The sequence below is a fragment of the Bombus vosnesenskii genome, unplaced genomic scaffold (genome assembly GCF_011952255.1).
Source record: "Bombus vosnesenskii isolate JDL3184/JDL3185 unplaced genomic scaffold, Bvos_JDL3184-5_v1.1 scf7180000016279, whole genome shotgun sequence".
NCBI classification, from domain to species: Eukaryota; Metazoa; Arthropoda; class Insecta; order Hymenoptera; family Apidae; genus Bombus; species Bombus vosnesenskii.
Genome location: NW_022884348.1, coordinates 1,597,052 through 1,620,873, shown reverse-complemented (window position 1 = coordinate 1,620,873; position 23,822 = coordinate 1,597,052). Strand labels below are relative to the sequence as shown.

General features: G+C 25.9%; 7 protein-coding genes across 9 annotated transcripts; 4 read left to right on the top strand and 3 right to left on the bottom strand.

Moving 5' to 3' along the window:
• Positions 1 to 1,097: 1,097 nt before the first annotated feature.
• LOC117242777 (luc7-like protein 3) lies at positions 1,098 to 2,502 on the bottom strand. The gene is made up of 4 exons (XM_033509701.1): positions 2,360 to 2,502; positions 1,854 to 2,176; positions 1,449 to 1,648; positions 1,098 to 1,369 (listed from the first exon to the last, which is right to left on the bottom strand). The coding sequence occupies exons 1-4, from the start codon at positions 2,431 to 2,433 to the stop codon at positions 1,268 to 1,270; spliced, it is 699 nt and encodes a 232-aa protein (XP_033365592.1). The 5' UTR covers positions 2,434 to 2,502; the 3' UTR covers positions 1,098 to 1,267.
• Positions 2,503 to 2,993: 491 nt separating this feature from the next.
• LOC117242775 (uncharacterized protein C05D11.1-like) lies at positions 2,994 to 7,515 on the top strand. The gene is made up of 14 exons (XM_033509697.1): positions 2,994 to 3,241; positions 3,403 to 3,644; positions 3,739 to 3,907; positions 4,007 to 4,170; positions 4,247 to 4,765; positions 4,851 to 5,105; positions 5,179 to 5,352; positions 5,421 to 5,657; positions 5,727 to 5,907; positions 6,000 to 6,252; positions 6,325 to 6,511; positions 6,599 to 6,742; positions 6,829 to 7,139; positions 7,238 to 7,515. Exons 1-14 carry the CDS (start codon positions 3,070 to 3,072, stop codon positions 7,296 to 7,298), a joined length of 3,069 nt encoding a protein of 1,022 aa, XP_033365588.1. The 5' UTR covers positions 2,994 to 3,069; the 3' UTR covers positions 7,299 to 7,515.
• LOC117242779 lies at positions 7,516 to 9,537 on the bottom strand. Of its 2 annotated transcripts, none has more exons than XM_033509703.1 (3): positions 9,217 to 9,537; positions 8,007 to 8,343; positions 7,516 to 7,841 (listed from the first exon to the last, which is right to left on the bottom strand). In XM_033509703.1, exons 1-3 carry the CDS (start codon positions 9,276 to 9,278, stop codon positions 7,632 to 7,634), a joined length of 609 nt encoding a protein of 202 aa, XP_033365594.1. In that variant the 5' UTR covers positions 9,279 to 9,537; the 3' UTR covers positions 7,516 to 7,631. The 2 variants fall into 2 exon arrangements, with proteins under 2 accessions (XP_033365594.1, XP_033365595.1); XM_033509704.1 differs by lacking the exon at positions 9,217 to 9,537 and adding an exon at positions 8,455 to 8,586.
• A 1,163-nt stretch (positions 9,538 to 10,700) lies between these two features.
• On the bottom strand, positions 10,701 to 13,905 carry LOC117242778 (ras-related protein Rab-14). Its single transcript, XM_033509702.1, has 7 exons — positions 13,515 to 13,905; positions 12,653 to 12,765; positions 12,357 to 12,483; positions 12,160 to 12,277; positions 11,887 to 12,005; positions 11,692 to 11,760; positions 10,701 to 11,584 (listed from the first exon to the last, which is right to left on the bottom strand). The coding sequence occupies exons 2-7, from the start codon at positions 12,756 to 12,758 to the stop codon at positions 11,467 to 11,469; spliced, it is 657 nt and encodes a 218-aa protein (XP_033365593.1). The 5' UTR covers positions 12,759 to 12,765; positions 13,515 to 13,905; the 3' UTR covers positions 10,701 to 11,466.
• Positions 13,906 to 14,733: 828 nt separating this feature from the next.
• On the top strand, positions 14,734 to 22,681 carry LOC117242797. Of its 2 annotated transcripts, none has more exons than XM_033509731.1 (4): positions 14,734 to 15,070; positions 15,736 to 15,830; positions 17,030 to 17,254; positions 22,595 to 22,681. In XM_033509731.1, exons 2-4 carry the CDS (start codon positions 15,749 to 15,751, stop codon positions 22,612 to 22,614), a joined length of 327 nt encoding a protein of 108 aa, XP_033365622.1. In that variant the 5' UTR covers positions 14,734 to 15,070; positions 15,736 to 15,748; the 3' UTR covers positions 22,615 to 22,681. The 2 variants fall into 2 exon arrangements, with proteins under 2 accessions (XP_033365622.1, XP_033365620.1); XM_033509729.1 differs by lacking the exon at positions 22,595 to 22,681 and adding an exon at positions 20,472 to 20,540 and having other exon boundaries at positions 14,752 to 15,070.
• LOC117242795 lies at positions 18,637 to 20,540 on the top strand. Its single transcript, XM_033509727.1, has 3 exons — positions 18,637 to 19,164; positions 19,311 to 19,653; positions 20,441 to 20,540. Exons 1-2 carry the CDS (start codon positions 18,672 to 18,674, stop codon positions 19,649 to 19,651), a joined length of 834 nt encoding a protein of 277 aa, XP_033365618.1. The 5' UTR covers positions 18,637 to 18,671; the 3' UTR covers positions 19,652 to 19,653; positions 20,441 to 20,540.
• On the top strand, positions 22,601 to 23,329 carry LOC117242796 (ankyrin repeat domain-containing protein 39). Its single transcript, XM_033509728.1, has 2 exons — positions 22,601 to 22,750; positions 22,847 to 23,329. Exons 1-2 carry the CDS (start codon positions 22,636 to 22,638, stop codon positions 23,311 to 23,313), a joined length of 582 nt encoding a protein of 193 aa, XP_033365619.1. The 5' UTR covers positions 22,601 to 22,635; the 3' UTR covers positions 23,314 to 23,329.
• The last annotated feature ends 493 nt before the right edge of the window (positions 23,330 to 23,822 follow it).

Below are 23,822 nucleotides of genomic sequence, written 5' to 3'. Positions count from 1 at the left end.
TATATATATATATATTTTAACGATGTTTAAAATGTAGCTGTAGAAACAAACGTCCGCATAAATAAAAATTGCGGTAGGCCATAATGTGTTCAGTGTTCAGTCTTTCACTTACACCTTTCACGCTATGTAAACGTTATTCTACTACAATTTATATGAATATACATATGTATATATACATATATATTATATGAATATATATATACATACATATGTTTGTGTATAATCATTTAAATGATCAAAAAAGAAATGTGTACGCGAAGTAATAATATTAATCATATTTTTATATTAATGAGGCACTTGTTTGTAATGTAATTATCGTATTAAATGCTTATGTACATATAATCTGCTTCTTTCGCATTTATAAATCAAATTTCTAGGTTTCATATGATAGCAAACAAAAGAACAAGTAAATAAAAGCAACGAGTGCTTTGAATATTTGATAAATACCTGTAATTTCAGACGAAGTAGTACATTTCGCCCACAACATGTTTGCATTCACAAAATATGACAAAATATTCAAAGATGTGATCTGATATAATAAATAATAGATACTTCAAATCTAACGAATCATCAGTACTACCATCATCCAAAAACTAATTTCTAAGGTGGCGTTTCGGCTTAAATGTAACGAACGTAACATAAGGCAAATAAATATATATCTTCTTCAGAGATAAAGTAATTTTACATAAACTTTATTTACATTACACAAAAGAAATATTATATCATAAAATGCAATACGTCAAACATATCTCGTTAGTATACAAACAAAATGTAACTGTAATTATTGGAATTTTTGTTCTATGGTATTAATACAGTTCTTGGCTAGGGAATGCAAGTTTTAATGGCAACATGGCAATGATAACAAGAATTATAAAATATTTATATTTTACTCGTTTCTTACATTTAATTTATACACTTATATACGAAATATTTTTTAATTCCATAACGTATTTTAACTTCTCAACCTAATCGGTCAAAAACGCACAATTTTTTATTTTTAAGGGAATTGTTTCTTGATTATATAATAATATATTATTTTTATTTCTGTATCTTACGTTTCTAATAAAATAATACGCCTAGGAAATGAAAGAAGCAAGTGTGTTTATAAATATAAAAATGCGATTATTTATTAGTACAAAAAATGGTTGATTACCTATTTGTGCATTTTGAATTTTTAATTATAGCCATTTATTACGCAGGTATGAGCATCAAGAGATTAACATTTGTTTACACTAATAAATTTTGGTAAAACTAAATTATTCAGCTATCAAGTAACATTTGAATGTATCAAATCAGCTATAGCTTTCTGTCTAAGAGTGTACAATTTTTTCACCCATTTATCAAATCTGGCTTCCTGATCAATCATTATCTAAATAAAAAATATTTGAAAATAAAATGTCTAATATTTATATTATTCATGCATATAGAGAAAGAAAAAGGTACACTACCGAAGAATGAAAGATACTTTCAGATCCACAAGGAACTTCAGCCACTGCTGGAACTTGTATAGTATCTGCATTAATATCTATAACAATGTTCTTAAATTTCTTTTCCTTTGTATTAGACGAAAATTGTTTGGATGTAAAACCTTCAGAATTGATTTCCTCTAACACACCCTCCTTAAAACGTGGTTCAATTGGAAAATCACCTAAACATAATTTTATGTTAAATTAATATGACTCCTACAAAATAACATTAGTATCCTAATTTGTATAACTAAATTTAAAATTTTCCTACCCTTATTTTCTATATAAACAGAAGATAAAACTATTCAATGTTTTTAAAACTATAAATTCAGATTAATAATAAAATATTTATAACTTGAAAAATAACATATGTAATAAAAATCATACCTTTAATTAAAACATTTTTAGTTTTTTCAGACACAATAGTCTTTACATTAGATTGTGAACTACTTGAACGACTCCCAGATTTTTCTCTTGAAGCTGATCTACCTTTTCTCTTAGAACAATCTGAAGAACGTGATCTAGAATAATACCTATGTCTTTCTCTTCCTTTTGAATTACTGTTTCTAGAGCTTTTGTAACTTTTTTGGCTATGATCTCTATCTCTCCCTCTGCTTCTGGAATGTGAGCGATGTCTACGCTTTGTTTTCGAGTGTTTGGATGATCTTCGTCTATGAGAAGATGAATCACTAGAATTTGAACTAGATGATCTGAAATGAAGGATTACATATTAAACTACGTTTTGTAATCAGTGTTATTAATATAAGTATATATATTAATGGAAATTATGATGTTATGCATAAAATTACAATCAAGTAACGTTTTAATATAAACAGGAAATAAATCAAACTAAGTATATAGTATAATATCTCAGATAATTTAATATTATTTACCTGGATCTCCTACTACGTCTTCGACGATACCTGCTATTATGATCTGAGTCCGATTCACTAGTATATCTTGCCATAACGAACACCTGGTTCTTTACTTAGATTTAGGTTGTGTCTAATATCGCTGCATTGCAACGACTGTAACATATAATACTACAGCGCTATCTATAGGTATAAATTTAAAGACATAAATTATAAATAATTTATAGTATAGAATATATAACGAATCAATAAATATCATTCACACATTAATTTTCTGAATAAGTTAAATTATTCAATCTTTTATAAAAGAATTAAAAATTCTATCAATAGTTACAGTGTTAATAATTTTATATGTATTAACCATTTAAACATCATATATCTATTCTTCTTCAATATTATTATTTCAATACTATCAGAGATACTATCTATCTATTTAATCTGTCTAATGTTGACTACCAATGTTTAGCTAAAAACATCAGGCATCTGTTACTTATACATAAGGTTTTTAAATATTTAAAACATATCCTAAAATTTATTAAAATAAAAAATAATTTACAATCGAGCATTATTTAAAATATATATCTTTGACTTGTGATGCTCCCTTGATAATTTCGATAATTTGTCAATTGTTTCACGTAATAAACTGTGAATGTTTACAAACATAAAAATTTACGTATTCGTGTTGCTTTTCAAGGAGTTTTAAAGTCAGTAGAAATTTAATGTAATATAACATGGCGCCGGTAGACAATTCACCAAGAGAAAACATGGGAGCGTTTGATTTTATATATTCGATAAGAGTAAATGATACAATACCGGTACACATTTACAAATCTAGAGATACTGGAATTACGGTTTGTATAGCGGACGTTGAAGGACCTGTTGTAAATGGTTACTTGTGTCTCGGTAATTTCTATTGTTTTTATATTTCTTGTGTATTCCTAAAATATGGTATTTATTTAATTTTATTATTTTATATACGTTATATATATATATATATATACGTCATATACACTATAGATATATATTATATAGTATTATAGATAATACTATTTTTATAAATTTAGCTACTGAAGCGCATGATGATGATGGATTACCACACACATTGGAACACCTTGTTTTCCTGGGCAGTGAGGACTATCCGTACAAAGGTGTTTTAGATCTATTGGCTAATAGGTGCTTGGCATCAGGTACCAATGCTGCAACACAAGTTGATTTTACTTTCTATACCATGACAACTGCTGGAAGTGAAGGATTTTTATCTTTAATGCCCATATATTTAGATCATATACTTTATCCAACACTCACGGTACAAAATATTTATTATTTATTTAATAATTAATAAGTCATAATGTGTAAGATGTTTTTAATTAATAAAATTAAGTATAAAATTATTTATTAAGGATGCAGGTTTCCTTACTGAAGTACATCATATTAATGGTGAAGGGGAAAATGCAGGTGTGGTCTATTGTGAAATGCAAGGAAAAGAAAATATAGGAGAATATTTGGTATACGTAGAAATGTTTAGAGCAATGTTCCCTGGACGATGTGGTTACAAATCTATTGTTGGAGGTAAAAATATTAATCTTTCTAATATCTTATTATTTTAGAATAGAACATTAAGTGGTGTACATTGCTATTTTTATAAGAGAAATATTACTTTTTTTATAGGAGCATTGAAAAATCTAAGAGAAAGTACTACTAATGAAAAGGTTAGGCAATACCATCAAGAATTTTATAGGCCTGAGAATTTGACAATAGTAATCACTGGCCAAGTGAAACATGCAGATGTGTTCAAAGCGTTACAAATTATAGAAAAGAAAATAATATCAAAAGTATATATGTATAATTGCTTGTATTTCAATTCTTCATTACTTTCATAACATAGTTAGAACTTAACGGATGTTTTAGGGAAATAGAGGTTTCTTTAAAAGACCTTGGCAGGATCCTGTACCACCCCTCACTGAAAGTATAGATTTAGACGTGTATTATCCTTGTGATGATGAAGATAATGGAGTAGTAGATGTTGCTTGGAGAGGATCGTCTCCTATTACCAATATGTATGAGCTTATCGGTTGTACATTACTTTTAAAATATCTCACGGATACATCAGTTAGTCCACTGCAGAAAGAATTTGTTGAAATTGATGATGCATATGCCAGTAATGTTAGCTATTCTTATGGTGCATATACAGTATCTGTACTATACCTTGCATTTGAAAGTGTACCAAAATCAAAAATTCCTCTGATAAAAGATCAGCTGTTAAAAGTATTAAATGATGTGCATAAGAAAGGTATTGATATGAAACGAATGAAGACAGTTGTTCATAGACGTATCCTTGAAGATTTGAGTAGTTTAGAAAGTGAACCGCATGAGACAATTGCATATATGCTTTTTGGATATGCACTTTATGGTAATACTAAAGAAGATGTAAGTACTTGTTTTGGATCTGTTATGAAATTTTATTAATCAAGGTATCCTTATAATGATTATATATCTGTTTCTGAAATTTTAGTTGGATCAGAGGACCAATCAGGTACAAGCTCTTAAAAAATTAGAAACTGAACCTGAATCTTACTGGTTAAATTTGTTAAAAACATATCTTCTTGAGTCTCCATTTGTATTAGTTAAAGGAATTCCCAGTTTGAAAAAAAGACACGAATTAACTGAGAAAGAGAAAGACAGAGTGGCTAAACAAATTGAAAATTTAAGCAAAGAGGAGCTCCAAAAGAAAGAAAAAGAACTGCAAGAAGCAATTGCTAAAAATGATGTATGTAATTTTACATACATATATGATATATATAATATTCTTTCTTACACACTTTAATTTCGTATACATTTAGATACCAGTACCAGATGAAATATTAAGTTCTGTTCCTATCCCATCTACTCATCTTATCAATTTCCACTACATCAAGAGTTATACAACAGAAAGCAGTAAGCAACATTCCAGATTTGATGTATCAAAGTTGCCATTTTATACATATTTGGATCACGTTAATACAAACTTTGTTTATGTATGTACTTGTTTATTAGTTGATCATATTTGAAACATCATTTAACTGACTAGGCATTTCTTTTACAGATGTTTGTTATTATGAATACTTCAGATATTAAAAAAGAATATAAACTTTATATTCCTTTATTATTGGAAACAATACTGGAGTGTCCAGTAATGAGGAATAGTCAACTCATTCCATATGAAGAAATTGTAGCTGAATTGGAAGCAGATACCATAAGTAATGATACTAACCTCGGAGTTTCTAATTCTTCGAGGTTTTCATGTGGACCATACAGTTATACTGCTCTGTTAATGCTTCATGTAATAATTCTTTATGTTAAAATTCGTTTAACATTTATTTAATAATCTTAAATAATTGTCTTTTTATAGCTTGAAATGGAAAAATATGAGAAGGGTGTACAATGGATTAAAGAACTTTTATACGAAACTAAATTAACTCCAGATAGATTAAAAATTACAGCTGCAAAAATGGTAAACGATGTCGCCCAATTTAAAAGACAAGGGAATAAAATTGTGAATGATTTAATGCAAGAACTGATATATAATAAAGGTAAAAAATTTAAAGAATTATGTAACACGTACGCATGCATACACATACATAATCGTGTGATTGCAAATAATAATTATATTTTTTATTTTCAGAGAGCAATCCTCATATATCTAACATGTTACGGCAACAGAAATTTCTTAATCATGTTTTGGAACGCTTATGTGATGAAACAGACCAGAAAAAAGTTATTTCAGAAATTGAATCTGTTAGAGAAGTGTTAACAACACCTAAAAATATGGTATTGTACATGGCAACTAATGTGGATAAATTAACTGCTCAAGTACCAAATGTTTATAGCCCATGGAATACATACTTTTCTACATTTGGTACATCAAGCAAGACTAAGTTAGTTTATTTTCATAACTTAAATTATAAATTATATGTTCGCATATAAATAGTAAACATATAACTGTACAGACTTGAAGCCATTCCTGATTCAACATTCATAAATTCTCCAGATGAGATTCCATTGAAAGGTTGCGTTACAGGACTAGGTTCCATAGAATCTTCCTATTTATGTCAAAGCTGCTCATGTATAAATGATTATCATAGTCCAGATTTAGCCCCTTTGCTTGTTTGTATACAATATTTAACTCAATTAGAGGTAAATAAAAAATAATGTAATATCTCTGTAATAATTGTAAAAGTATTGCATCATATAATGTGTATTTAAACATCAATATTTTTTAAGGGCCCTATGTGGAGACTTATTAGAGGTCAGGGTCTATCTTATGGGTATCATATCTATAACAAACCAAATGAAGGCCTGTTATATTTATCATTTTATAAATCCACAAATATTGTAGCAGCATACAAAGAAGCAAAATCGATTGTAGTAAGTATATGTTTAGATCACAATTAATCAAATTTGTGACATTCAAAAAATGAAAATAGCATTGCTCATCTTTTACATTATTATAGGAGATTCATATTTGTGAAAATAAATGGGAAAGATTACTTTTTGAATCGGCAAAATCTTGTTTAATATTTGAAATTATTGAGAAAGAGCAGAGTGTTGGAGACGTAGTACAACAGTCATTATTGTCTTATTTTAAAAATGTACCACATGATTACACTCAACAAATGGTACAACGTGTATCTGAAGTAACAATTGAGGATATGAGTCGTATAGCATCTCAATATTTAAAACCATTATTTGATCCAGAACAATGTAAAACAACTATTGTATGTCATTCATCTAAAGTACCAGAAATTGTTGATGCATTTAAAACGTAAGTTAATAAGTGCTACAGTAATATATTCTATCATAAATATATATATATATATATATGTAAGTATTTGTATTTATTTATATGTATTTTTGTTACAGACTCAATCACGATCTTAAATCATACACTACTCTTGAAGAAAGTTACCTAAATGATTGGTAAATTTTAAATATATTAAAAAGGCATGCCTCTGAAGTTCGACAAACATATACTATAATGGTTCTGTTCAAAACACAGCTTCAAAACGAATTTAAGCACATTTGCTACTCATTTAAAAAATGCTTGCTGATTTGCCTTTATGGATCAATATTGCTATAAAGAAACTAACAAGATTTAGTCAAGATATATACTTCTATAACTACTAAATAATTATACAGTATATTTGTGTATGTTTTATTATCCCTTATACATGTTGTTACTTAAAATACAGTTTTTTCTTTTTGTGAATTGCCTAAAATACAGTAAATTTAGTTTCAATCATTATTAATATAGGAATTATGATAATAAAATGTTTTCTACTTCTAATGCTGATACACCTTTTTGTTTCTTTGGTAAATAAACTCCGCCAAACACTTGTAAACCAAGCATTGTAATGTTTGCAGTGTCTAATGGTTCTGCATCAGGTACTTCTCGTCCACGATAATATGGTTTAAAATTTATCAAAGGCAATGTTACAATTGAAAAGTCAATATCTGACATTGGTGCCTATTGTAATTTAATATAATTTTTGTATTAAATTGATACTTAAAAATTATTGTTATTTAAACATTGTAAACCACTCGACTTAAACACATTATATAAAAAATTACAACTTATAACTTATTAATTATGCTTTTAAGAATAGCTTAAAGTAATATAGCTAAAGTTTACCATAAAAAATTGTTCATATGTTATATCTTCGTTTGAATGAAGGCCTTTGTGTCTAAGAACAATTTTATAGTGACTATTGTTGCCTTGTCCTCGACAATTGATTTCAATATTTTCAAAATTGGATAAATTTAAATTAGTCATTGTACGTATCCCTGCAAATCCTGCACCATTTGGTTGTGGATTTAAAAGAGTAAAGAATATAGCTCGTTGAAAAACTTGTGTTGTTTGTAGTGCTAAAACAGCTTTTGATTTTCCTACTGTTCTAACAGTATCAGATATTTCTCTCCAATTATCCACATTTTCTACAGTTGTAAAATCAAAAAGTATTTCTTTATGCCTAGTTAATTAAAAATAATGAATTTTAATTGGAGATAACACTTTTACCAGGTAGTTAATTTATGTGTATATAAAAATCTTTTTATTCATTAAAAAAAAACGTTAAACATACATGTTTTTTGTAAAATTTTTACAATGTACCAAGAGCACATTTGAGAAATACTGCCATTAGAAGTTATAAATTATTAATTCCTTTTAAATTTCTGATGATTACACAGGTTATAATAAACATCGTTTGATTACAAAAACAGGTTACAATAAACACGGATAATAAATGCAATAATAAATTATATCGTTAACATAATAGCTTTTATTTATTATCAAGGATTAATATCAATACTATTCGTAATCTCATATTTACAAACATTTAACACATTAACAAAATATTTTATATAATTAACTAGGAAATTGAATATTTCGGCAAAGAATAAATTATCTTATAAAACATAATAATTTTGTATTTGATCTTAAAAGTTAAATTAGTGGAATTTATTAAAGAATAGTAAATTAAAGAATAGTATAGTGTCGAATGTATATATATATTATTTCTTGCCAAATTAGTATTAACCATTTAATTCTTTCATTATTTATAAATTATTATAAGCATAAAATTAATCTTTATAATTATATGTATAATACACAAAAAATACCTTATACATATATGTACATACGTATAGCTCTACATTATTACATGAAACAAATTTTCAAATATATCAAATAAATAGATAAAAAAGACAAAAATTTCTTTCAAATAACATTATACTGTGGATATTCCATAAATTTTACGAACATGTGTTTTTTAAGTATCTTTTTTAGATAGAAAAATTAAATGTCAACATAAATTAACATTATTGTTATCAAAAATATAACTCACCCCCTTATTGAGCGGAACACCATTCCAACCATAAAAATATTGTAAATATATTGATAATTCATTGTTATTTACCAACTTTTACCTTATAATATAATGACTATTTAATTTTACGTGAAATATATTTCTTTTTGTATATACTTAGTGACTTAAATTTATGCATCTAATGCAAGTCAAAGTGATATGCTCAATGTTTTAAAAATACACTTTTGTATATAATGAACTCGCGCGGCAAAATTAAAACATATTTTTGTAGCACACATAAGATGCACTATAAAAGATTTTGTCCACAGATTTATTATCTTAAGATTCAATATTTGCGACTTAAAGACTAGAAAAGAATTTATATATATATATATGTACTAAAAACAGGAATATGAAAAATACTAATAAAACCAAAGGATCTTGTTTTTTGAAATAGTCATATAAATTGACATATATGTGCAGTAGATAAATACAAAATATTTAAATATCATCTGTATTAAAATAATTTAGAAATTTAATTGCACTGAAATGATAATATGAAGTATTATATATATCTTTGCAGTAATATTACGTTATATCGAATAAACACGTGATTATATGACATGGTAAATTTAAGAGATAATACAATGAAACATGCGCTATCAATTTTCTACGTAACTTGCTTGTAATCTATTAATTCTGCCGTTTTGGTTATAAAATACATTGATAGAAATAACATTTTACTTTAAATTTGTTGTATTAAGGATGCAAAATCAATTATTCTAATGCGACTGTAATATAAATATTTATTTTTATTATTTATATATACAAGATATGGAAAATAGATAAGTAACTGAAGTTGAAATTAGGTTTAAACAATAATACATGTTAAATAAAAAAAGATTTTGTTCTTGTTTTCTACATTAGATTCTTATTGATCTCCAATTAATTAGATATTATGTGTATACATATAACAGGATAATAATTATTTTAAGTGGATTTGAGAGCTTTGGTCAAATTTATTCTAAATGATATTTTATATTTTTTTAATATAATTGCCAATATAACTGCAATATAATTGTTTTGCTATATATTAAATAAAAAACAACATATAATATTTGATTCCTTTTAAATTAATTTTTTAATTTTATTTTAGTCGGGATTGGTATGTAAAATTGATTTTGAAAAATATGTTAGGGCTATTGCTAGGTACAATATAGCTGTCAATCAAAGTACAAAAAATAATAAATTTTTCAGATAACATTTCTTCTAACCTTTCTTAAAAATTAACAAAACATGAAATATGGATAAAAATTTGAGATACGTGTCAACTGTACATTACTTCATTTTAGCAGTTGTGAAAACGATATTGATTGATATAATATAATAGAATATTAAAAAATCTATCCTTTTGAAAACACTAATTGTTTAAAATCTTTGAAATAATAGTAATCATAACAATATAAATTTTCTTCTTATCAAATTGGAAACATGGACCATTCCAAAACACTTGGAAATTAAAATGTTTTTCAAGCAGAAAATAAAAGTTATATTTAACTTTACATTAGCAGTTTATATGCTTTGTATGATATGAAAATGGGGTTGTAGTTATATGGAACACCAGAGTTGACATTAATTCTATTTCATTATGCCATTTTGTGACAACTCTTTGATGCTGTTGAGAAGTTTGGATGTGTTACCAACAATCTTTTGCACTTAAGCTTATAGTACAATAGCTTTCAAACTGCAAATTAGATAACAAACACGATCAAACGTGCTTAATCTTGTTACACATATTTAATTTACAATGGTAAATATTTGGCTGTGTCACATTCATATTTATCATATTTTCTTGTGATTAAGTAAATGTTTAGTACAATGCACCTTGTACACAATGTACTATAAGATTTGTGAATACAACATATTGTCTAATATTAAATTTTTTACGCAATAAAGTATACGACCTATGCAATAATATTTGCATGTATGCAAATTACAATAACCATAGAAAAGCTTTAACACTGAAATATCAATTTCAGTGTTAATACAGAATCATTGTTATCAGTACAATTTATATGCATATGTAGACTAAATCATTGATCTGTACTTCATTTCTGAAAATTAAGTCTAACTAGAAAAAAAGTGACATTCTTTTCATGGAATAGATTTGACATATCAAAGGTAAAGGGATAAAGACAGGAGACTATTTGCTTACTATACTTAGTATAAATCATATATGCATCAATAGTACCGATGAATTCATGTTTCTATATACAAACAAATAAAGACCTAACAAGAGCAGGAATCCTTTCCACCCTGTTGTTCATTAGATACACCTTGAAGATTAGTACGACCTGGTTGACTCGGATTATGTTGAACTCCAGATTCGGCAGCATTCAAGTCCAAACTATATGCAAATAAATTATAATATGAAAATTTTCAAAAGAACGAAATATGATCAACCACGTTATTTCAGTAATATGTGTTAGGCACAAAGAAATCGAATTTACTGACCGGCCATCTTGTATACTTTGGAATATCTTTTTTGCTGTTTCCAAAAAAGCCTCTTCAACATTGTGCCCTCTGATAAAAAAGTCATAAATTTAAATATTTTCTAATTATATAATTCGTCTATGTATTTATACTTTAACTGCATAATTTAAATTTAATGCCCTTATGTTCAAACTAATCACCTAATTATTGACTTACGTTTTTGCACTAGCTTCTACAAACATAAGACCATTTTCATCAGCAAATTGTTTTGCTTCCTCATAAGTAACATCTCGTTGACCTTCCAGGTCACTTTTATTTCCAATTAAAAATATAACCTATAAATATAATATGTAAAATTGTTTGTTACATATATAATATAAACCTGTTATTTATAGAGTATGAGAAATACATCATTCAACAGTTCTGCATCAATGTAGTTACACTTTACAGACGTAAATACCATTATGTAAAATATCATATTTTGCATACAGTGCTTGGATTTGTTAAATTCCTTGTATCTGTAAGCCAGCTGCTAAGATGATTATAAGTTGAACGACGAGTTATATCATAGACCATTAATGCTCCAGCTGCACCTCGGTAATAAGATCTATAATGTATACATATGTATATATTATATAGCCTCTTTATTAAAAATGGTACAATTTAATTATTATAAAAGCATATACCTAGTAACTGCCCTAAAACGTTCTTGACCAGCAGTGTCCCATATTTGTAATTTTATTTTTTGTCCTGCAACTTCAATGATTCTCGTCCCAAATTCAACGCCAATAGTATGTGGACAGTCTGCCATAACTACAGTAGAGGAAAATTTTCTATGTCATTTTATATGTGATGATATGAATATAAAAAGTTTTTAAATAAAAAGATTTATTCTAAGTACAATAAAACTATATAATTAATTTGTTAGAGAAATTACAAATTGAGACTTGTTTTTACTATCTTATTTGTTTTTTTAACTTACATTTTTTTTCTGTAAATTGATGCAATAAACATGATTTTCCTACTCCCATATCTCCTATAATAATATATTTGAAGATATAAGAGTAATTATATGGTCCAGTTGACATTTTTTATCTGTAAATATATAATTTACAAACTTTTAATTTTTGTATCAATTTATATGAAATATATTTTATTTATTAATTTATTTATACAGAGATATTAAAGTATGACAAATATCAGATCCGCAATGAAGTTTATTGAACATCTGGCATAGCAAGAATATATGATAACAAAACACATAAATAAGAATATAATACAAATTACAACAAATGATGATACTATATACATAAATGACAAACACAACTATGTACATTATACCATAATTGGCATAGTTGTAGTATCAATATGTTTGACAAAAGCCTATGCTAAAAAAACATTATAACAAATTATAAATTATTATATTTTATTAAAATAATTTTATTATGATTATGAACTGCTAATAAATATTTAATTGGTGACAAATAAATGCATGGAAATATTACATATGTTAAGTAATACTACATTAAATATAATTATTCTAGTAAAATATCATTTTGTAGATACTTGTGTAAAAATAAAATATAATATGAAGACAATAATGATTTTTACATGTTTATTCAGATGTTTTTTAACAAAACATTAATGATAAAGTAATACATAATTGCTTAAATGACAATTATCATTATTGGTTGAAAATGTTGGAAAAATTATAAATTGTCAAATAATAAAGTATGATAATACCAGTTCTGAATTTATAAATACAAGCAATAAAAACTCAATTTCCTGATGACAACTGTTCACTAAAAAAAGTTTCTGATGTCAACAATGCATTGTCTACTCACCGTTTTGTAGTTCACTACTGTGGAATGTTTTCCCACAAACTGAATTACAAGGATTTCGTTAAAATGTTATTACTACATAAACAATAAATTCTCGTACTAGATGTACAGGTAACAAGCGTAACACCGTAAATGTATTATAAATTACGATTCTTTATATCACGCGCAATATGGCAGATCACTGTCGCTAATAACGATGGCGGCGAATAAACGTCAAACCACCTGTCACTATTTTTTAACAATTCTAGTTATTAACCTACACTCGTTCGTTGCAACTTTAATATTAATAGTGTTATTTAACTATTACGACGAATATAAGTAATATCTCTAATTGTAACAGTAATGTTTCCGAATATATAATTTTGTTAAACCATAGAAAGATGAATAAAGATAGATATCATTTGACCATTATGGCAGTAATTCTATACATATATATGGGTACATACAAATTCTAGCGTATTTCAAAATGCCATAGCACTATTAATCAAAATATTCTCCTTATTCCGTAAAACAATGTTTTAGAATTTCATATTAACATGAGTTCTATGTACCAAATATAGAAGCATAATACTCCTATTACTCCTACTAAAGCTATGTATACAAACCAACCGCATACCAGTTCTTTTGAAACAAAGATATTGATTGGTATTTTGCTCTGTCTCAACATCAGTTAGTTTTACTAAACAAATAATAAATGTCTATATATTTTAATGACAAAATATAATAACATTTTAAAATTAAAATCCTAATTTTCGAAATCATAATCCTAATTGGGCACATAATATTTGTCAAAGATAGTTTTGATATAATACAAAAATTATTGTTACAATAACTATTGTATTGAAGTATATATATATATAACAGTATTATTTAAAATATTTAATCGTCCTTTTATTTAAGTTTGATATATTTGTAAATTCTTGGTACAATTTTATACAAATTACATTAAATGTAAAAATTAAAATATAATTTTCATATAAGTAACGCATTGTTAGTTACTGCATTTGGTTATTTTGTTTGTTTTAATCATAAATTATGTTAATTGATTGATAAGTTAATAAATTCATATAAATTCTAAAAGTAAAAAATATTTTTTTTGAGAACATGAAACACAGAAACCAAAATTAGCAAATCAAAAGGATTATCGGAAAATTTTTGTTTGAGTATGAAGTACTATCCAACCATCGTAAAATTTTAATGCATTTAAATACATAATAAATAATGCGAATAAGCCTAATTGAGAAACCACCCAAATGTTAGTCATTTGAACAGTATTGGGATTTGTAATGTAAATATGTTAATACTAGTTGTAGGTTGTAGTTAGAATATGCGCACTTTCGTAACTTGCAAATGTTGTGTTATGTACCTATTGTTTGATGGTTGAGACTTATGTTTAAAATAATCCCGTGTAAAATACCTTGCAAGTCTGAAAATCTTAACAGTGCTTAATACATCAGTTTGTTTGTTTGCTTCGTTACTCTTAATAATTATTAATAAAATATAAGAATATTTTTGGTTAAGAGTAGTATCGGTGAATTAAATTCCGTATGTGTTAACAGGTGAGAGCTTCTAATTTAGTAAGATTTATTTAACAATAATTCTAGAATAAAAGATTGACGAATAATAATGATAACAAGACATCATAATAATCGCTTGTCAATAATATTTATTAGGAATTTATTATATTTAGATTCGTTTTGTTGTTCATTTATTATATATATTATAAATATGTATGTGTACATAAGAAATATATAATAAATCCTTTTTGCGCTATTTGTGCATTATGCATTATGTATCAAAAAATGGTACATTGAAATTCTGAGAAATAATAATAAAGATCTTTTTCTAAATGTAAACAAAAAATATTTGTTTATTAAATTTCTATAAGATTAATCACAAGTATTTTCTTTTACATAGCCTGTACATCAATTTAACATGTTTTAAAATCTCAATTATAAACATTAATAAATAAATTTTAGTTATTAAAGGATGATTGACTTCCATCTTTTGTTGTAATGTAATTATATGTAACATATATATGTAAACATTGTGTTATATATTTTTGGAATTTCAGTATATGCCATATACATTCACTAAAAATGCATTATTACATCCAATAATTGTTGTTATGAAATATTAAGTTTATATATATATATATATATATATATATATATATATATATATATATGTAGTTTAAATATTTAGTAAATAAAATTTGTTTTAGAATAACATTACAGATGCCATACATTTTAGTACGTGGTAATCTTGCATCGTATGGTCATAGATACCCATGGAGAGTTCTAGTATCAGGTCTTAAAGGTACTATCTTTTATTTTAGAGCTTAAACATTTAATATACTCATATTTAATTTATTTATGTAATGGTAATTTATAAAATAAATGTTACTTTGTTGCTACTTAGTTGATATTTTCTACATGCAGTTTTTGCTTCTTATAATACGTGTGTAGCATGTTATATTAACAGAATACATGAGCACACTTATATACGTCACATATTTTTGTTTTATTTCATGATAATATGTATTCATTTATACTTAAAAAGGTAATATTTTAGAAAGTGAAATATGATATATTTAAAGATAAAATAAGTTGTTAATGGATTTACATATCCATTGATTTTTTATAAAAATGAAAGTTGAGTATTTGTATCTTTGTCTCCTTCTTCTCTTTCTTCTTCTTCCTCTACCTTATTTTTATTATAATTGTATATTAAATATTTTATTTTCTTCTACAAAATTTCTAATGGCTACTATGTTTTATAGAGTAAATAAATGTTCTTTTTTATGAAATACATAGTTATATCGCTACATAGTAATAATAATAATTTTTGTAAAATTAGTATTATTCAAGTTATGACAATATAAAAATCATACCATATTTGACATTTATTAGAGAAAAAAGTTAAATAAAAACATTCTAAAAAGTGAAAGATATAATATTCAAATATAAAGTGTCATAATAAAAAATATACATTTATATATTAAGACATTATTTCTTTCTCAATACGTATGTTAATAAATTAATTCCTTAATTAACTAATTACCATTTATACTAATATGTTTATTGAAATCTGGGTAAAGAAAGATGTATAATATGAAGTGATTGGTAGAATATAAATGTATTAATACATTGATTACACAGTTTATAGAAACGTATTGGTTTACTTCAAATTGTTTTGTTTCAATTTGAAAAATTTGGAAACAAAAATGTATTTTTTATTTATATTGCTTCAAGTAAATTACGATGTTGCTCATAAGTGAAACTCTTATTCCATAGTTTTGAGTAAAACGATACCCCTATCAATGCTACTTCGCGATAAATTGATAATAATTATCGCGTAGATAGACCACAAGTAAGATTAATTATATTACCTTTCAGCTGAGTTCGTATGATTAAGAACGTGTGGTTTTTATAATTCTTAGTTTTTAAATGTAATTTACGTAAAAGTTAGAACAAAATTACGTTGAAAACGTAAGATATTATTCACGTATGTTATAGCATCAGATATAGAACAACTGAGTCGTTTTGCTTCTGGGGGATATTGTGATGATTCGACAATAGTGTATTTGCAACATCCTTGTGTAATATTAACTGCTTTAGAAGTTCTTGGTTACAAAGTCGTAGCATCTTCAAGTACAAGTGTTAAACAAGATTATAATGAGTACATGTGGACTATGAGAAAAGATTTTTCTGAACCTGAACCTGAACCTGTTATTAAGACAGGTATGATTTTGTAGTGATTAATTTATTTTTACTAATAATTATGTGATAACAAACATTTACAGTTTACTTGCATTAAAAAATTTAACACTTCTTATTATTCTAAGAAACAGTATTTTTATCTTTCAAGATGAAAATTAAAAATATAAAGTGTAATTAAAAAATTATATGAATTTATAATTTTTATTTTTACATAAGTTTGGTTTATTACATAAACTATAAATGCAAGAGGAAAGAAAATTATCAAATATATATGTATGTAAAGAATAATATCGTAACAATACTTATATTACAGTAAATATTTCTTTATTTTTTTATAGATGAAATATTATAATAGAATTTTCTTATATACAACGTTTCTAGTTAGTTAGAAAAATATGTAATTAAAGATAAATGTGATGTATTAAAAAGTTTGTACGAATTGCACTTGATTACTAATTTGTGTATTTATTTTCGAACTTTTCTGTTAGATTCTTTACTTTCAAAACGTTTCAATGTTTTGTTTGTAGAAAATATTTTATGCAAGTCTGATTATAGAATTATTGTGTTTAATTAAATTATATGGATTTTTTATATATATTTCATATATATAAATCATAACAAAAGAAAAAGAGAGGGAAATATAAAATTCAAGATATTCGTTATCTACTGTATTATTTTTATAAGGATGGCAACAAACACAAGTACGGTTCTTACGAAGGTTATGTGATTAGTGGCTGCTGACGTTTAAATTTGATCATCAGATACGTTGTAGATATTTTATCTAACAGTGGTATATATTGTTCGTCATTTAATGTGACATTCGTTTAAAACTTTCGCTCTTGCATAAGCTAAGAACTTTCATCGACATTACGAACTTCTATTGATTTTTATTATGTGCGTGTGAAAGTTTTGTTGTATATAATTTTCTTTGGTAAATGATTAATAACAAAAATGATTTTGAAAAATTACATTCAATTGCTTCAATGATATATAAAAGGTGTATAATCTTAGTAATTTATATATATAGTATCTACCTGGATATTAGAAAGAACAATGTGTACATCTATTAATTTTTTAAACAAGCACTATATTTTGTAAATTTTATAAAATTGTTAGTATCTTAATTTTAAACTTTTGATGCTGTGCTAATAGTATAATTTTGTGTATAACATTTAACTATGTTGTAAATCAATATTTTCATCTTTAATTTTTATACTTATTTCCTTATGCGAACATTATGTATTTTAGTTTTGATTCCGTATAAAAAAAAATTAATAAAATAATATATAAATGATGTTTTATACAAAAATTTTATATTTTTATTATATTAAACCACAGTTAACTATTTATGTTAAAAACTAAAAATTTTATAAATATAAAATAAATAAAACATATGTAGTTAAAGGGAAACTATGTTGTAAAACTTAAAAAAGAAACGATGGTTAAAAAACGAGGAATTGTGTGGAACTACTATAATAAAAAAATGTTAGGATCTCAAGTGATTGCATTTTGTAAGTTTTGTAATCAATCATACATTCAAAATGCTACTCGTATGGAACGACATATGGAAAAATGTCCAAAGTGTCCAGAAGATGTCAGACAACAATTTATACAAGTAGCTCATAACAAGAGGCATAAAGCTAATAATCTTGACAATAAAATGAACGATGGATGGCCAAAACAAGAATCTTCGGTAGATCAGAACATTACAGATACGGAGTTAGAAGATTTAGATGATTGGAATTATAAAAATCAGTCATATTTAGTTGATACATCTAATGCAATACAGCAAAATATGGATTTAGTAATGCATAATAATGAACAAAATTGGGTAAATCAGGGTAATGCGGTTAAAAATCATGATACAGATACAAGATTAGTTAGTAGGAATTGGGAAACAAGTGAAAATGATATAGAAACAATTGCAGCTGGTAATTTGAAGAAAAAGGATATTTATGAAACATTTAATCTATAATCTTATTTTGGAGTTATTATTAGATTGGATACAATTATGCAACTAATTCTCAAATAATTATCTAGGACAGATTTTTTAAATGTTTTTAAAAATTTTGTGTAGCTGGATCTCAAGAACGATCAAGTTCAGTTCACCAAAGAAAGTCATATAATCCTAGAAGAATATCAGCTGTTTCTTCTGTACAAACATCAGATTGTTTACCCTTACAAAATAAAATATATCAAGAACAGTTATTAGAAAGACGTGCCTTAAGAAGAGCTGCAGAATTAGAAGTACAGCGTAAAGCCTTGGAACTAGAAAGATTTCAATGGGAATATGAGAGAGATAAACTTCAAACTGAAGTTCGTTGGGCTCATGAAACTCGTATGATGCAACTTAAAGAAGAACGGGAAAGACATTTGACTGAACAGAGTAGAATAAAGACAGTTTCACATATAGTCTAATTGTAAATAATGAATTTTACCTATTGATAATGAATAATACCATTATATTCTTGCATAATAATCTAAAACGTTTTTATACTCAAGATTATTCTTAATCAAATATGAGTAGATGATAAAGAGAATGTAAAATAATATATTATCCATTTAGAATGAAATATAATTCCTTTTTATATTTGTAGAAGGAAGTATTTTGTATATATTTTATATAATATTTTCAAGCAGTATATTAAACAGGATATTTAATTCCAACAAAATGTGGAAACTCACAAATATCATCATAAAGAGTTATTGAGTATATATTTAAAAAATATAAACATTTTCAATTCCAAACACATTTGAGCATAACTATTTAGATTTTGTAATTCAAATTTTAATTACTATAAATTACGTATATGTAATAACTTGTTTTTTCCTCTGGTATATTACATTTTTTATTAAATAATTTATTTCTATCTCTTTATTTATTTAAATTCAATATCACTTTATTACAACATACTGATTAATATTATATAAACAAATTTGAGATAAAACTTTTTTATCGATATTTCTGGGAAAAATTAGTTTCTTTCATTGTCTTAATTTAGCATAAATGAGTAGTAGAAAAATGTAAAAGTAGATATATTTTTGCCAAGATAAAAATATTGTTTCTTTTTGCTTATAAAATTAGATGTACTTGCATTGTATATAATATTATTTATATTATATAAGACTTGGTAGTTAAATAATAGGATTTTCTCTTAAAAGAGAAAATGAGGGAGTTACAAAATATGTTTATATTTTTCCCAACAGCATTCTAGAAGCAACATTTTTCTTTTGACAGTAAAAGACAACGAAGTTTAACAATCCTCTTTAGCTCAACAATGTCGCAATCAGTGAATACAAGTGTCGGAAAATTAGCCAATGAAGTGAATGATGATGAGAATTACTATTACGTTGGCGTAAAAGCCTCGCCGTTTGCGAATGATTGCGTTGTCTTCGGTTTAAATTCGGATGAAATTTTGGCTCTTTCAAAGCGTTTTCCAAACTCTGGATCAGATGTGGTCAACGGTACTATGATCAAAGGTTACCATCAACCATTTTCAAAACATCTTTTTTACAGAATAACTGTATTTTTACGCGTTTAATTAAACTTTTTACCGAAAATATTTCTAACTCTGTTTTTTTGTAGCAGAATTTGCGAAAATATAGTATATAAGTCCTATACGTGAAAATTGCTTCGGTTAATTTTTTAATTATACCTACATTTTATATATCTCTGCAAGCTAATAATAAAAATAGTGATATGTTGGTAAAAATAGATTTATAATTTAGATTTCCTTGTTTGTCATATTTGCTATATATTTAGTAATTGGAATTGCTTTGGATTTCCGATAAAAAAACATTATATCTGTAAAATGTTATACATTAAATTTACAAATAACATTGATATGTTATTGTCGAAATGAAGATGTTATATTGAAATATTTTATAGAAATTCAGCATTGGTATGTCTTATTGCATCGTATATTTGTAAATCATAGAATATTTTTCTTAATTTGTGCAATAAAATTTATTGCAGGACCACCTTTTTCCATCATTAACGCCCTGGCAGAATTAGGATATCGAGTTATCTGTAGCACAGGAGAAGCTGAAATACTTTGGACACTGCAAAGGGAATTATAAAATCAACAATTATTCTCAGGACTACGATTTATAAGAAAAAAATACTACTTATGTATTTAAAGTATGCGTGCATGTTTAATAATGTGCACGCCAATTAAGAAACCAGTATGAATGAAGTATTATTTAATTATATAAAAAGTTTGTATACAAGGAACACACGTAGATATAAGAGGTGGTGTGTTCACTTTCGTTATAAAATTTTTATCAATATTTTTTAACTTGCTTTAGGGATGTATATTTTGTATCGAACATATTTGTACCAATAGATTTTCACAAGGAATTTTAGCAAGTTTCGTACATTACATTCGTAAAAGGCATTTAATAGGTTAAAACTACAATCGTACATCGTTTTATACATAAATCCATATATCATTTTTGCAACCTCGAATCGAACTAAACGCAAAATGTCATCAATTTGTTTTAATATGAACTTACGATAACAATTGTGACACTAATAAGACTGTACGAAATCAAGTTTCTAATTTCTATACTTTGCCGATTAGATCAATATTTTTTTGAACAATTATTTTATTACTTACCATAAAAATTAAATACATTTACGCATAAAATTGTGAGAAGTTGCAAAAATGATAACAATACCAACGCTTATTTTATTCGTTATTTTTAATCCATGCAGTATCAATATTAAGTCATTTCGTGCAATAGAGGGACAATTTTTCTATTGTTTTTCTATTTTATATTATCTGCAATATAATTTTTAATAAAATTGTATTGTCATATTTTTGTGTATATTTATAACGCTATGATACAATACACGGAATCAAAACTAGCGTTAATATTATGTAATGCTGTAAAAGAATTTGCACTGTACTCAGTATTTATTGAATTCATTTATGAAACGATAAGGCAATATTTCTTAGCACAGCATCATGCTTCAAAACGAAAAGATAATGGGTAGCAATTGTCGAAGTACTATATTACAAAATAATCGAAACATAATATTATAATATATATAGAGGTCGATTTTGTAAGCCGCGCCTTATTTTCATATACGAATTCGATATATGTACATATATATTATAAAATTACATATATGTGAACTATGTGAAATACATTTTTGCATATTGTGAATGAAAATTCATTGAAGAATATATGATTAGTATGACTTAAAACTATTTCTTTATGTACTTCTTCACAACCATTTATAATTTACGAAATATTAAAATTTATTTTCATATATAATGACATAATACTTATTTGTATTACCAAAAAATATTTCAGTACAATTTTTATTCTTTTTCTTTTTTAATGACATGATAGGTAAATTATCCAGACGCTAATTAAGCGGACCTATCACAAATATGGAGCACGGTCATAACTGTAACGATCATAATACATGCTGCAGCGTAAGTAATAATATCGGAGTTAGTCAGTCTCTTATGGAAATGGAATTTGAACGTGGTATATGGTACGCCGGTAAATAATTAAATTTATTTTATTTTTATTGTATTATTTTATTTTATTTTTTTTTTTTTTTTGAAATATCGTTAATAATATTTATGCCATTTTCAGCACAGTATAATGACTTGGATCGTGTAAAGATATTACTGAAGAAAGGTGTATCACCAGATGCAGAAGATTCTGCGGGATATACAGCGTTACATTACGCAGCTCGAAATGGACACTATAAAATTTGTAATACTTTATTAGAAAATGGTGCAGCAGTGAATGCGCAGACACGTTGTGGACATGCTACTGCTTTGCATAGAGCAGCTATGCAGAGTCACTCTGAGATCGTTGAACTATTGTTGAGATTCGATGCAAACCCTAATTTAAAAGACGTCGATGGCTACACCGCTTTGCATAGAGCACTCACGGCACGCTCCACACCTGTTTGCAAACTACTAATACCATGCACTGATCTATCATTACTGAATAGCAACATACAGAGTTTAGAACAATTAGTAAAAGAAAAATATCCTGATATTTTACCATTTTTATTAACATATATGAATAAAGGAGAAAAAGTAAATGATTAATAAAAATAATAAAAATCTCCTAGACTTTTTAAATTTTCTGTATCAACACACGAATAATAAAAATGTGGTACTATAAAAATATTAATTTTACGAATAATTGTCAGAAGAAAACTGTATTTGGTAGATAAAAGAACCTCGAAGATCTTAATAGATTTATAAAATGTGATTTTCAAAAGTACCGGATATCATATCTTTTATAACTGTTTTCTAATTTATTAATAATTAAGTTGCAACCGTATACAAAGTGTACAAGTATATTTCTAATGTTAATAAACTGATCTATGTAATCCTCTCGCTTATATTGTTGGTATTTTAACATTAAAGATACTGCTTGATATTTGAAAACAATGTGCAGTTTTGTTAACTGGATCGTAAATTTTACACTGTGTAGATGTTAAAAAGTAATAATAGTATAAATAAAGATTTTATTTTATACTACATGAATATATTAATAGTTAGTAAATACATTAGGCATGAAATTTTCTTTTATATTTTATATAACAACATAA

What these genes read in the sequence shown, in the direction of transcription:
- LOC117242777 (XM_033509701.1), bottom strand. Translation starts at nt 2,433, where the DNA reads ATGGCAAGATATACTAGTGAATCGGACTCAGATCATAATAGCAGGTAT. An exon ending in TAAAAATGTTTTAATTAAAG is followed by an intron (nt 1,649 to 1,853) that starts GTATGATTTTTA and finishes AATTATGTTTAG; the next exon opens with GTGATTTTCCAATTGAACCA. An exon ending in AAAGTATCTTTCATTCTTCG is followed by an intron (nt 1,370 to 1,448) that starts GTAGTGTACCTT and finishes TTTTTTATTTAG; the next exon opens with ATAATGATTGATCAGGAAGC.
- LOC117242775 (XM_033509697.1), top strand. Translation starts at nt 3,070, where the DNA reads ATGGCGCCGGTAGACAATTCACCAAGAGAAAACATGGGAGCGTTTGAT. An exon ending in AATATTTAACTCAATTAGAG is followed by an intron (nt 6,512 to 6,598) that starts GTAAATAAAAAA and finishes ATATTTTTTAAG; the next exon opens with GGCCCTATGTGGAGACTTAT. An exon ending in ATTGTTGATGCATTTAAAAC is followed by an intron (nt 7,140 to 7,237) that starts GTAAGTTAATAA and finishes TTTTTGTTACAG; the next exon opens with ACTCAATCACGATCTTAAAT.
- LOC117242779 (XM_033509703.1), bottom strand. Translation starts at nt 9,278, where the DNA reads ATGAATTATCAATATATTTACAATATTTTTATGGTTGGAATGGTGTTC. An exon ending in GTGTTCCGCTCAATAAGGGG is followed by an intron (nt 8,344 to 9,216) that starts GTGAGTTATATT and finishes TTAATTAACTAG; the next exon opens with GCATAAAGAAATACTTTTTG. An exon ending in CATATGAACAATTTTTTATG is followed by an intron (nt 7,842 to 8,006) that starts GTAAACTTTAGC and finishes AAATTACAATAG; the next exon opens with GCACCAATGTCAGATATTGA.
- LOC117242778 (XM_033509702.1), bottom strand. Translation starts at nt 12,758, where the DNA reads ATGTCAACTGGACCATATAATTACTCTTATATCTTCAAATATATTATT. An exon ending in GTAGAAGCTAGTGCAAAAAC is followed by an intron (nt 11,761 to 11,886) that starts GTAAGTCAATAA and finishes CTTTTTTATCAG; the next exon opens with AGGGCACAATGTTGAAGAGG. An exon ending in CAAAGTATACAAGATGGCCG is followed by an intron (nt 11,585 to 11,691) that starts GTCAGTAAATTC and finishes ATTTGCATATAG; the next exon opens with TTTGGACTTGAATGCTGCCG.
- LOC117242797 (XM_033509731.1), top strand. Translation starts at nt 15,749, where the DNA reads ATGCCATACATTTTAGTACGTGGTAATCTTGCATCGTATGGTCATAGA. An exon ending in TCTAGTATCAGGTCTTAAAG is followed by an intron (nt 15,831 to 17,029) that starts GTACTATCTTTT and finishes CGTATGTTATAG; the next exon opens with CATCAGATATAGAACAACTG. An exon ending in TGAACCTGTTATTAAGACAG is followed by an intron (nt 17,255 to 22,594) that starts GTATGATTTTGT and finishes ATGACATGATAG; the next exon opens with GTAAATTATCCAGACGCTAA.
- LOC117242795 (XM_033509727.1), top strand. Translation starts at nt 18,672, where the DNA reads ATGGTTAAAAAACGAGGAATTGTGTGGAACTACTATAATAAAAAAATG. An exon ending in TATAGAAACAATTGCAGCTG is followed by an intron (nt 19,165 to 19,310) that starts GTAATTTGAAGA and finishes AATTTTGTGTAG; the next exon opens with CTGGATCTCAAGAACGATCA.
- LOC117242796 (XM_033509728.1), top strand. Translation starts at nt 22,636, where the DNA reads ATGGAGCACGGTCATAACTGTAACGATCATAATACATGCTGCAGCGTA. An exon ending in ACGTGGTATATGGTACGCCG is followed by an intron (nt 22,751 to 22,846) that starts GTAAATAATTAA and finishes TGCCATTTTCAG; the next exon opens with CACAGTATAATGACTTGGAT.